The 13,082-nt window shown below is 41.8% G+C and overlaps 1 protein-coding gene across 2 annotated transcripts in view; it reads right to left on the bottom strand.

The window, feature by feature from the left end:
* SELENOT (selenoprotein T) overlaps positions 1 to 13,082 on the bottom strand; it is a 143,653-nt gene that overhangs the window by 20,705 nt on the left and 109,866 nt on the right. The window contains exon 2 of one of the 2 annotated variants that reach the window (XM_069104752.1): positions 12,060 to 12,232. In XM_069104752.1, coding sequence (XP_068960853.1) covers positions 12,060 to 12,193 — 134 coding nt within the window. In that variant the 5' untranslated portion in view covers positions 12,194 to 12,232. Of the gene's footprint in view, positions 1 to 12,059; positions 12,296 to 13,082 lie in introns of those variants that run through there. The other variant, XM_069104751.1, reaches the window with a different exon arrangement.

Raw genomic sequence — 13,082 nt, 5'->3', positions numbered from 1 at the left:
AGGAGAAGGTGGGAAGTTGCCTTATTTGTTCTGTACTTAGTTGTTCATTGCTCTTGGCCAGCTTCAGAGGATACAAGAATTACCTGGGCATAGAAGCAGAGAATCTGAACTTGGTCCTCAATGGTTCAAAACTGATAACTGAAATTGGAGGCAACAAGAAACATGACTATCATTTAACACACAACTGGGGTGATGGATGGTAGACTTACAATAAGCTGACACATCTTTCATTGTTTTTACAACTACTTTTTCCTCCTTTAATACTGAGGCAAGTCAACTTCCATACTTTTGATCATCATCTATGATACTCTGTGTGCCTGGAAAGGATCTGGAACTTAACCCTTGCTAAGCCAAGTCAGCTTCCCAGGGACAGCAGCTCCTTTCAGAACCTCTCCAGGGACCCCTGCCCTGGACCCCAAGTCTTTCCCTCTACTTATTTCTAAAGGTCTCTACTTGCTGATAAGGTGCAGGCTCTGGGAACCCCCTTGAACTGATTGAATTGTCCCATATGATGAGGTATTTGCAAGAGGCCACAAGCCTTTCATTATAGCTTGACCCAAATCTCTTACTCTAACTAGCCAGCCCTCCACTGTCCAGCTAGCCTCCACCCTAGATCCTCCCACCTGTGCCCAAATCTGTTACCTTTAAACTAGCCTAGCTCTCCATTGTCTGTCATCTCCAGGTAGCCTCCAGCTACTTCCCACCCTTAATCTCTCAATCCTGGAGTCTGACCTCATTTGCCTCCTCCAGAAGGCCCCCTCCAATCAAACTCCTCCTCTAGACACCCCCTAGATTCCTCCTGAAACCTTTCTGTATGTAAGTCCCATTTAGCCTCCATGCAGGAGCTGGAGAATTATCTAGCCCAGACTCACTGTGTGTCAGATTATTCTGGCCCATTAGTCCAATGCAAGCATCAGATACCTCCTTAAGAGTCTACCCTACATACCAGATGGCTCCTTAGGAGTCTACCCATTATGACGAACCTTTAATAAACTTTGCTTTTCTTTGGCTGGGAGAAGACTTGAGAGGACCCAGCATGTTGGTATTAAACCTTAAACCTACCTCTACATTACCACTGTGGTTTAGGCACCTAAGGCACTTCTCCCTTCCCTTCTTATCCTTGCTCCTCTAGATCACTCAAGTTTCTTTTCTGGTTCTATTCACAAGGGAAAATAGTATATAAAAATTCACAGATAATATATCAGAAGTATGTATAAAAGGAACTATCCAGACTATGCTAATTGTTCTTTAATAGACATTTCAATGACTGACCTTGGCCCTCATTATCCCCTAGGAGCCCACAATATTGCCTTGTTGCTCTAGTCTTGGTCTATCCTGAGAATAGGACCTTTCACACCAAAACACCTCTGTTGATTTAGGATGAAATCACCAGGGCGCACATTCATCTATTCTACAATTCCAGGATCACTTTCAACCAACCAGTATTGCATGATGGGTTTTTGGTAAGGAAAGGGGAGCTGGAGGAGGATCCCTATCTTATTACTTGCCAAAAGGAGATATAAAGAACTATCAAAATATTAAAATTTCCCCATATCCCAAAACCAAAATAATTCAACCATATCCCCCACCCCAGGCAGATGTCCTCAAAGTTCACAGAAAAAAAATCTTTTCTTTATAGTACTTTTTTCTTCTACTCCTTTACTAAATCAGCAGCCTCTAGATTGAATAGTTTAAATGTTTTTCTTTGTACTACTGGATTGCAGAACATCTTGTTTAGATTATAGCATAACATAACTCTGGGGCCAATGACACAACAAACGCAAATATTTTTGTTACTTTTATGTTCTCTTATGCAGATTAAGAGGAAAACAGGTTGAAATTACATCAATGGTGATATTACAGATAATCCAAAACAGAAACTGATATAGGAAAACCTCTGGATTTGGCTGCTGGACAAGAGGAAAAAAAATATTGCTATTTTCAAATATGAGAGAATTGGATATAATGAAGAAGGGTCCTAAAATGTGGAAGAGAGGACAAAAAGGAGATTGCTACAAATGCCCTAGATTTTCCTCAGGAAAATAGGAGAAAATAAGATAAATAAAATATCCTTAGCCGAAGAAGGGAAATCATATAGGTATGAAGAGAGAGGAAAAGATTTAGAATAAATGCTCTTGAGAATGTCATAGAAGAATCAGAAAAGAACTGTCATGCAAAAGCAAGAGCCCAATTGGGACTACATAACAATCTGTATTCAACCCAGCTGGCATAATTACATGACATTCTCCAGTGCCCAGGAGCACATGAATGGAAGTGGAAGAATATCACAATGGAAAACCCAGATTTGAGCCTGGTGAGGCATGACTGGCATTTAAAGACTGCCAGTGATCCAAAAGGCAATTAATAAGCATGATGAGTACACTATACACTGTCATTACTGACTCGTTGCAAGGAATGGTGTAAAAGGATTTCACGAAGGCTAGGTATCATTGGAAAAAGAGGTATGTCAGTTGTGGAGTACAGACAAAGTGAGAAAGAGCCTCACCACTATGCTAATATTCCTGAAACATTAAAAGAACCAGGCCTTCCCCAGTCACCTCCATGTTGAGTCAATACCTTATGGAAAGATTTTTACAAAAATAACAGTATGAAACTGGATGGGTTACCAAATGTCATTTTCTAAAGCAGGTGAAATGGATTTATCGGGCAACAAGTGAATGAATGGTTTTCTAATACAGATAATAAAACCACACAGAGCAAGCTACCATAGGGAAGGAAGACTTCAACTACCCTGACATCTGCTGCAAGTCAAAGTCTGTTAAAAGTAGAAATAGGATTAATTCTTGCCTTGCCTTGCTGACAGTTTCATCTCAAAGAAGACATATGTAACAAGGGAAACTGGTGCTCTAGCTCAAAAGAAGTTGTGGGTGTAGGAATGGCAGGAAACTTAAGAGAAAGTGACTTCATCTAAGTTATAATAATAGAAAGGAAGAAAAACATCTAGCATATTCTTCTGGCAGGTAACTACCTAGACTTTAGGAAAGTTCACTATAATTCACTTCATTTGTGAATTATATGCATTAAAAAATTTTTTTTGGATGAGGCAATTGGGGTTAAGTGACTTGCCCACGGTCACACAGCTAGGAAGTGACTTTCTCCATCAAACTGCCAAAGGCTTCCACATAGGGAAAAGTTAAGAAACTATGATCTAAAGAATTCATTATAGATGGCAAAGGAAGATCTGAAAAGCTCAGATTTATAAGGAAATGCGCACACACAAAATGAAAAGGCATTTATATGGTAATTTAAGGTTTTCAAAGTTATTTACATAGTATAAATATTATTAACCCCATTTTAAAGATGGGTAAAGTCATGCTCAGAGAGGTTAAGTAACTTGTTTTAAAGTCACATGGCTAGTGTGAAGACTGGTCAAAATCAGATCTCTCCCAAGTCCTATCTACCATTATATCACAAGGACTATTGGGAAGAGGCATAACAAATGAAAAGGACAGATACAGTAGTGTCGTGTGAAACTATAAACATTCTGATTTGGTCTTTTCCAACAAAAAGAATGATGTGAAAACTGGAGAAAGTCTGTATACTGTTCGGGTACAATACAGAGTGAATTCTAGTCAAGAATAAATAAAGAGAAAATTCCTAGTAGTTCACAACAAACAAACAAACAAATAAACAAAAAAACAAACCTCATATGACCACAGAATTTAAAGCTGGAAGGATATTAGAGAACATCCAGATCAATGAGTTTATGTCTTTTTCATGGTCCCTTTCTTCTAGGAACTCAGTCTAGAACAGGCGAGACAAGCCCAGAGACAATCAGCCAACCACGATTAGAAGGCAGCATAAAATTGTTACACAGAGCATGCTTTACAGTTACAAAGTACTGTCACATACATTAATGATTATGATCACAACATCCCATGAGGTAAGCAGACAAATGTCTTCATTCTGAGACTGATGAGGTGCAGGCTCTGGGAACCCCCCTTGAAATCTGATTAAATCTTCCCATTTGATGAGCCATAAGCCTTGCATGGTAGCTGGGGCCAGATTTCTGTTACTAGCCTAGCTGTCCATTATCCATCTACTTCCCATCCTTGAGCCTATCAAAATATCAATCCACCCTGGAACTGGCCTAGCCTACCATTGTCTGTAGTCTCCAGGTGGCCTCCAGCAACTTCCCACCCTTAATCACTCATTGACCTCATCTGACTTCTTCGGAAGAAGACCCTCCCCAAACTCCTCCTCTAGACCACCCCTAGATTCCTTCCACAAACCTTCTGTATATAAGATCCCATCTCACATCATGTGGTGTGAGAGGACCATAGAATGACCTAGAACAGACTTACTCTGTGTCTAATACAAGCGAACTTTTAATAAACTTTACTTTTTTTTGGCTGAGAGAAGACTTGAGTCTAATTCATTCAGTAAGACCCAGCATATTGGTATTTTGGGGTCTCTTGCACCCCTAACCTCTTAAAACTGAGGTTCAAAGACACTAGTGATTCATTCAAGGTCACACACTAGTAAAGGGTAAAGGGGGGGACCCTAGCCAACCTTTATGACATCCAGCACAATGTCCTTTCCGTTGCACTGCACTATCTCAACTGTACACAAAAACTTAGGGAGAAGACTGACCCATGCAGGGTAGGGTGGCCCAGGCATGAGATGGAGATCAGTTTAAAAAAATAAAAAGACCACTGCGTGAAAATGTATTGGTATTTCTGTCATTTAACAATATCTTCCCTTTTCACCTCAAATTCAATAGCTATGCTTTACCCAGAATTATGTGAATCTTCTTTGCTCTATTAAAATTGAACAGAAACACAGGTAATATGTGGATCCAACAGTGCACTATGTGACATAGTGGAAACAGCATGTAACCTGGAAGTAGAGGAGCTCATTTCAAACTTTACTCTGTTTCTTTCCCATGTGAACTTCAGCACTTGCCCCCTTTGTTGGATGATTCCTAAGTCCTAGCTGAGCTATGAATGCAGTGGATTTGGATCTCACTGGAGTACAAAATGGAAGACATATTGACAACTATACAGAGAAAGATTTACCTGCCCTTGACAATTCTATAACAACAAATTCAAATCAACAGCAACAAATAGCTGCAATCAGTGACACAACTTCTTCTTCAATAAGACGGAAAAAAGTAGGTGATTCCTGTCAACTTGCTTACAAATGCCAAGACTTGCCAGATGATTACACTATCAGGTGGGTAAACCCTATGGCACTCTAAGAGAACAATGACCTAACTGAAAAAGGATTAGTTCAGAAAGATAGCAGAGTATAATGAAGAAGGGAGGCTGTAGTTAGCATTTCAATTGTTTTGTTTACTGACTATGACTTTGGATGAGTCGCAACCTCTCTGGGCCTCATTTTCTTTCATCTGTAAAATACAGAAGCTGAGCTAGATGATTTCTAGTTCTGGATCCATGGTATAAGAATCTTAAAAAAAAAGAAACTTATTCAAGGGGCGGCCAGGTAGCACCGGCTCCAGTGTCGGGATGACCTGGATCAAATCCGGGCTTGGATACTCAGCACCACACCCAGAAACACCTGGCCGTGTAACCTTGAGCAAGTTACTTAACCCCGATTGCTTAGGGGTGGCCAGGTGGCTCAGCGAGTAAGAGCATCGGCTCCAGTGTCGGGATGACCTGGGATCGAATCCCGGGCTCAGATACTCAGCACCACGCCCAGAAATAACTGGCCCTGTAACCTTGAGCAAGTTACTTAACCCTGATTGCTTTAAAAAAAAAAAACTTATTCAATTCCTATATTTCATTGTTTTTCTGTGCTTTAGTTACAAAGGAACGTTGTTGGAATTTAATTTTTAGAAGATATGACATCTATACCTCTGTATTTTACAGTTTTAGTAGTATGCAACAACAGCAGGTGGGTAGGGAAGAGTTGCCCAAACTCACTAGACATCATCACATTCGGGTTGAAGGGAGTGGTGGTCCTGTCTATCTGGGATATCTCCTCCAAAAAAAGGCTGGGCAAATTCTGTAACAATATAAGAGGAAATTACATCTACTGTCATTTTGAAAAATCACCATCCGCAATACCGGAGTGATCACAATAATTTCATAATTGATATTGTAAGAGGGAGATTCCATTAGCATCAAGATTTTCTCACAGAATGTCTATTCACACTTCCTAGAATACCAGGTTTCCATAGAACAGTTTCAGAAATGTTGCTAGGACAATGTAACATCACTGACATCTAGACTTTATACAAAGTACTTTGCAGAAACTCTTCCTACTGATACAGACCATGCATTTAGTTTTCCCATAAATCCTCCACAGTAGAGCTATCCAAAGTTTTGGAACCCTTCCATCAAGGCAATTGTTATTAGTTCATGTTAAAACCTAGTTACAAAGTTTCTTTCTCCCTAGCATAGAGCTGGGAAATTTACTGCCGGCATTAAGGCAAGGAATATGAGGTGGTTTCCTTTCCTGCAACTTACAGGTCCCCATTAATTAAAGGGAAGCAATGTATGCCTATATCAAACTTTGCCATCTCAGAAGAACCAGTGCACAAGCTTCCTGGGTTTAGTCTCCATCTATGAAATCAGACTTTGGAGAACTCTCATACCTCTGTTAAAGCTGAAAGGGATCTCAGACATCAAAAAGCAAAAAGGTAGTGGATTTACATTAGGAAGTAATTTCAAGCAGAATAGCAATAAATTTTCTTCTGCTAGTTGGCAAACTAACATGTTGCTGTTAAATCATTTTTTCAGTCGTGTCTGACTCTGTGACCCCATTTGAGATTTTCTTGGCAAAGATACTGGAGTGGTTTGCCATTTCCTTCTCCAGCTCATTTTATAGATGAAGAAACTGAAGCAAACAGGGTTAAGTGACTTGCCCAGGGTCATACAGCCAGTAAGTATCTAAAGTAGGATTTGAATATGGGAAGATAAATTTTCCTGACTCTAGGCCTGGTGCTCTGTCTGCTTCACCACCAAGCTGCCTGAGGAATGACGCACAGAGAACAGAATCACTACACTACTAAACTCTGAAACATTCATACTGGGTGACTTCTTTTTGGAAAGATATATACAAAAATAACATATCATGAAACTGCACCCAGAAGCCCTAAACTAGTTACAGGCTTTCAAAGGTGATAATGATACTTTAAAAACCAATCAAAACTCTTTTAACATGTATCCTATAACACTCTGTAATGATGTTTGTATTTTTTAAAATAAGCAAACAGCATCTACTATGGAGACAATGTTTAATTCAATGCTACAGATTCTGCTTTTAGAAAAGTTGTTGCATATTGTTAATATTAAAAAAATTTAAAACTTCAGTTTGAATACTGTGGCAGTTTTCACTTTACATGAGATTCTATTACTGAATTATTTTTACCATTCTCCTTATTTGGGATCTGAAATCAACAGCAAGTTACTGAGATTAAGAGTTTTTTGACTCTAGAAAATGAAAATATTTATCTGTAGTAACTATCCTAACCTCCAGCATTTCTCTGCAATGAACATTTGCAGTGTACCTGCATTGATAGACTCAAAGATGTCAATTAAGATGGGAACCCCGGAATCATCCAATCCAAACAAGCCCAGTGATCTCACAAGATCACACAGGTAATAAAACCAGCCCCGTCGCCATCTGAGCCAGGGTGCCAAACTCCACATCAAGCACTCTTTCCGATGTACCACATATTGATTCCATAGCACTTCTATTGTTGTTTTCCTGACTCCAAATAACACTCACAGGAATTTAAAGAAAAATCTGTCTCAAGGGGTTGTTCCATTCACCACTCCATTTGGAAGGTGTTTTTCCTGAAGTCATAGGTAGCACAAGTAAGAGGATTTAGATTCTTAAGCTCATTAACAATGCATTAAAAGTCAAAATTAAATATTATGTTTATGTTTTGATCCCTTGGTAACTAAAAAACTTTTAACACTGAAAGCAAGTGAACTTCTCAAAACTATAACTAAATAATCATCCCCTCAAAGGCAGAACAAAAAATGTTATGACCAATAGTATCTCTTTAAGCTGTAATCATCAATTAAATGTTATAAACTTAATTATATAAAGCCTTACATTTGTAGAAGGATCCAAAAGGAAGGTTCTGACACTTGTCAGAAAACTATTCTATCTGAACGATCTCACCCTGACAATTAAGGCTCTATCAGTGTCAAATAAATAGTAGGGGTCAAGGCAGGGAAGGAAATAACCCCTAATAACATCAATCTTGTTGTTTTTGTTTTTCTTTCTCTGTACCACTTTAACTAGTGTGTGAAATAAATCTGTACATAATGAAATTCATTCCATACACAAATGTAAAAAACTAAAAGGAACACTGGTTATGCCCCGGTTAAGAACGTTTATTTTAGATCAATAAAATTTAAAAGCTCAAATAATTACAACTTTACTTTCCACGTATAAAATCAATGTCACCATCAAAATTGCAACCTAACTTCATCTCTCCATAAATTTATAATTAAAAAACCAAATACTCAAAAATACCACAGCAATCTTGTGGCATTTAGTAATGATCATGACAGAAGAGTTTTTGTCTTGTTTAAAAAAAAACAACAATAACAACACTATGTCTCCCTCTGGTCCCATTTGTGTGTTGTGTTGCTATGCTGATGTAATAGCAGTACACCAAAGCAGTATCATTAAGAGTTGAAAAACAATAATGTCAAGTTCAAAACAAATTTACAGAAAAATTATTTATACTAAATACAAATGGCTCAAAAACAAAAACCCCTTAAAAACAATTTTAAAGCACTATGAAAATATTTTTATGTTCTGTTTACAGAATTTATTTGTAATAATAATTAGTGAATATTTAAGTTTATATGATTTTTTTAATGTTTCAAAGGAAACTGATGGCAGCAATGGGGTAGCAGAAAGTACACTTCATCAAGAATCAGAAGACCCAGGTTTATAAGTCCCAAATCTGCCACTAGTGGTCATCTCTGGGGATCAAAATGTTTTGAGTCATTTTCTTGATCTGCAAAATGAGTATAAAAATAATTGTAAGACTTACCTCACAGAGTTGTTGTGAAGTTTAAATGAGAATGCATGGAAAAGACTTTACAAACTATAAAGCACTAAAAAAAATTGAGCTCTTCTCTAAATGCTCCCTGCCCCCCTCCCCAGCCCTTTTCCTTCATTCTACCAGCTCCCAACAACACCCCCAAATCATAGGTAGGAGGGGGTAGGACCTGACATTTCCTTGGGATAAGGAGCACCCAATAAGGGAACCCTTTTCAGCAATGCAGAGCAAGTATCGGCAAGGAGGTAAAGGGAAGTGACTGTAAACCAGAGTCAGAACGTGTCAGAGGCAAGCCTTGAACTCAGTTATTCCTCACTCCAAGGCATGATTGATCCACTGGAACTCTCTGTGACCCCATTTGGGATTTTCTTGGTAATGATACTGAAATGCTTTACCATTTCCTTCTCCAGTTCATTTTACAGATGAGGAAACTGAGAAAGAGTTAAATGACCTGCCTACAATCATACAGTTTAGTAAGCATCTGAGGCCAGATTTGAACTCAGAAGGAAGAATCTTTCTGATTCTAGGTCGGGAGCTCTATCCATTCATTATACAATCTACCTGCTCCAGGCTCACAGGTAGGCAAACCAAGGAAAGACCTGAGTGAATGTGACTCAAGAGATTTTTTAGGGAGTCCTAGGGAGTTTGGGGTTGACCAGTTGACCAGTCCAGTCTCCACAGGGGCCAGTGTGTGGGTGCGCTGCTCATGCTCTTGAGGCTTCCCAAGCCTAAGCCAAGTGGGGGCTGCCATGCCCCCAACTCCACTTCTTTTTTCTCTCTTTTAGGCAAACAGTCAATGCAGCAGTAAGTCTAACCTGTAACCCAAGCCTTGACCTTCCATCCCATGGGCAATTAAGAGACCAAAACACAAGCCAAGCCTTCCCTTAGCCACCATGATTTTTTTTTGCTAATTTCATTATTTGGTACTATTTTGTAAAGTACATTAATGTATTTTATGCCTTAATGAGGGGACAGAGGCAAAAATTGCAAAGAATGGAAAAGTTTTAGATTGGTTACTTATTTATGAAAGCAAAGCACCAAAAAAATAATAATAACCCAAACCCCCAAAACAAACAAAAAGTCCTCCAACCACAATGAAGGACATTAATGAGATCAGAGCTCCATGGAAGTATCCCGGTTTTATAAAATTACAAAATGGAGGTAGTACTATCACATACATTACTCTAGATTGCACAACAGGGGCAAAGTTGAAAATGAGTTCTTGGGTCAAATTGAAAAAGCAGCAAAGTCCTAGCCATTGCCATATATGGCTTCAAAAACACTCAACTGGGACAGAGTACAACATTTTGAATCATAAGTGAAAAGCCAACATTGTATGTAGGGTTCCCAATCAGGTGCACATTCATTAACAACCATTTGCATTACAATATCTGACAGTTTATGGGGGAAGAGTGTCTATACATATGATAGATCAATGACTAAAAAATTAAACTGAAACTGTAAAATACCAAAAGGGGGATCACAGACCAAGAAAAAAAAGTCAGTTTCCCAAAGCAGATGTTACAGTATTATTAAAATGAAGTCTTTAAAGCCCTAATATTTCAAATGCTTAGTTTCTATCATAAATTTGTGAAGAGGCTTGGGCTTGCATTTTTCTCTTTCTACTGAGAAATAAAAGCTGAAGACAAAAAAAGAATGAACTTAAAAAAACAACAGAATCAGGGGTTTAGAGCTAGATCCTTTAGATACTTACTCAATTGAGATCCTTTACTCAACCTCTCTCAATTTGCAAAGAGGGAAACTGAGACCCAGAAATGTGAGATGACTTGGCCCAGGTCACCAAGGTAAGGCACAAAGAGGGAACATGATTTTGCCTTTCCTGGAGCCTTGTTTTGTGGGCTGTCTTAAGTTTCTGGAGAGCAGAAAAAGGGATCCCTAAGGATCAGTGTCATTTGAGCATTTCTAGGAGGAGGGAGGGATGGGGACATGCATATAAGTAGTATTAAGAGTAAAATGACCATTTCTTTTGGTTGACATTTTTATTAGAAAGTATTCTCCTGGGGTAAAGGCTGAAAGGATGGAAACTTGATGTACTTAAATAATGTGAATGGATGAGACTGCAGTTTGCAAGTGGCATTTTGCTTTCCTCTGGTTTCATGCTCATTGCATTTTCCAAATGAATCTTATCTTAGTATGTTAATATGCTAAGTATTCTAATTTTCTAAGTCATCCATGAGAAAAGCCAAAAAAAAAATCTAAGCCTACTTGGTTTGAGGTTTTAACAAAAAATGTACAAGGTTAGTTTGGTCTTCCGTGCCCAGTGCAATGAGTCCTGCATCTGGAGTTAAAGAACCAACAAGGTTCAGATGCCAGCCAGGTCTGGTCTACCTGGGTGACCTTGGCTAAGTCAGTCATTCAGGTCCCGGGCATCATTCCCTCATCCCTTGGCATCTATAGAATGAGGGGGTTGGGTTGGTGCCCTCTCAGGTCGCCTCTGGCTGCCTCTGCACCCCATTCCCTTCATTCCCAGGGTCTCGGTCTGCGGGGGTCACCGGCCCCTTGGGGGGGAGGGTCCTTCGGAAGAAGGCACCGAATGCGAAAACCACAAAAGCAGTCACGGGGGCTCGGCGGGTCCCTTTTCAAGGCCGGGGTGCCCGGGTTCGGAAGCCCACGTGAGGAGGGCGGACTTGGGCAGGACCCTGGCTCGGGTTCCTCGGGCCGAGGCCCCGGGGGTCACCCAGACCGGGCCTTGCATCGGCCAAAGCGGAGGTGCAAGGCCGCGGCGGCGCTGGGCGAGGCGGGATTAGAACTCCCGGCCCCGGCTGCAGGGCTGTGCGGCAGGTCCGAGGGGCGCCGCCGGCTCAGGCAGCCAACTGTCAAAGTTTGGAGGCGCCTCCCCCTCCTCTCCTCCCCTCCCCCGCTTCCCTCCGCTGCACGTGGGTGTCGCCGGCAGCCGGGCCCCCTCCCCCACCCCGCGTCCTCCGCCGCTGGCCGCCCGCACTAGGCCGCACAGCCCCGGCCTCGCCTGGCTCCGCGGCCGCTTCCCCCGCCCCTCCCTACCCCCTCCAGTCCTCGCCCTGCTCACCAGATCTGGAACTTGAGCAGCGGCCCCGTGGCGTACTGCATCTTGAGCCGCTTGCCCGGCACGCCGCCTGTGTCGGCAGAGGCCTCGCCCCGCAGCGCCGCCGCCGCCATGAGCAGGAGCAGCAAGAACCTCATCGTCTTGGTGCCGCAGCGGCCGCCGCTCAGCCCGACACTGAGCAGGGCAGGGCAGGGCCAGGACCCGCGGCCAGCAGCTACGCGAGCCGAGCCGAGCCGAGCGCGAGCCGAGCCGAGCCGAAGGGGTGCGCGAGCACGAGCCGGCGTAAGAGCAGGCGCAGGGAAGAACTCCTTCCCCTCCTCCCCTCCCGCACCACGCACCCGCGCACGCGCGCCTCACCCGAGATGGGGCCGAAAAAGTGCTGCACGCAGGCGCGCACGAAAGGCGACCAGGAGACCTGCAGGCACCCTTCCTGACCAGGAGGGCCCTCTGCTTAGGGCTGGAAGGAGCTTGGGGGCGTCCCGGTGGCGCTGTGGACTTGGGGTCAGAAAGCTGAGTTCAGATCCTGCTTCAGACTCTGTCCGTGTGACCCTGGACAAATCATCCTAGCTTTTTCAGCCTCAGTTTCCTTATCTGTACAATGGGAATAATAAGAACCCCTACTTCTGGGGCTTGTGAGGACCAAATGGCTTAACCAATCTGTAAAGCGCTTTGCCTTAAATAAATGATGGTTGTTACCACTGTTTTTGATGTTGTTAATAAAAATCATCTAATTAAAAAAAAAAAAGGCGTCCTGTCCAGAAACCTTCCTAGTCCCCCTTACTACTAGTGCCTTTCTTCTTAGATTAAGTCAACAAATGTTTACTAAGTGCCTACTATGTGTCAAAGGCAAAGTTAACATACTCCCTGCTCAGATCACGATCTAATGGGGGAGGGGCGGCTAGGTGGCGCAGTGAGTAAAGGCCGGCCCTGGAGTTGGGAGGACCTGAGTTCGGTTCCGGCCTCAGACACTTAACACACACACACACACACACACACACACACACACACACACACACACACACACCT

Source organism: Petaurus breviceps, unplaced genomic scaffold (assembly GCF_028583685.1).
Source record: "Petaurus breviceps papuanus isolate PSGF00001 unplaced genomic scaffold, PetGlider_PUasm1.0 688, whole genome shotgun sequence".
NCBI classification, from domain to species: Eukaryota; Metazoa; Chordata; class Mammalia; order Diprotodontia; family Petauridae; genus Petaurus; species Petaurus breviceps.
The sequence above is the reverse complement of the archived record's forward strand: the minus strand, read 5'-3'. Positions and strand labels throughout refer to the sequence as shown.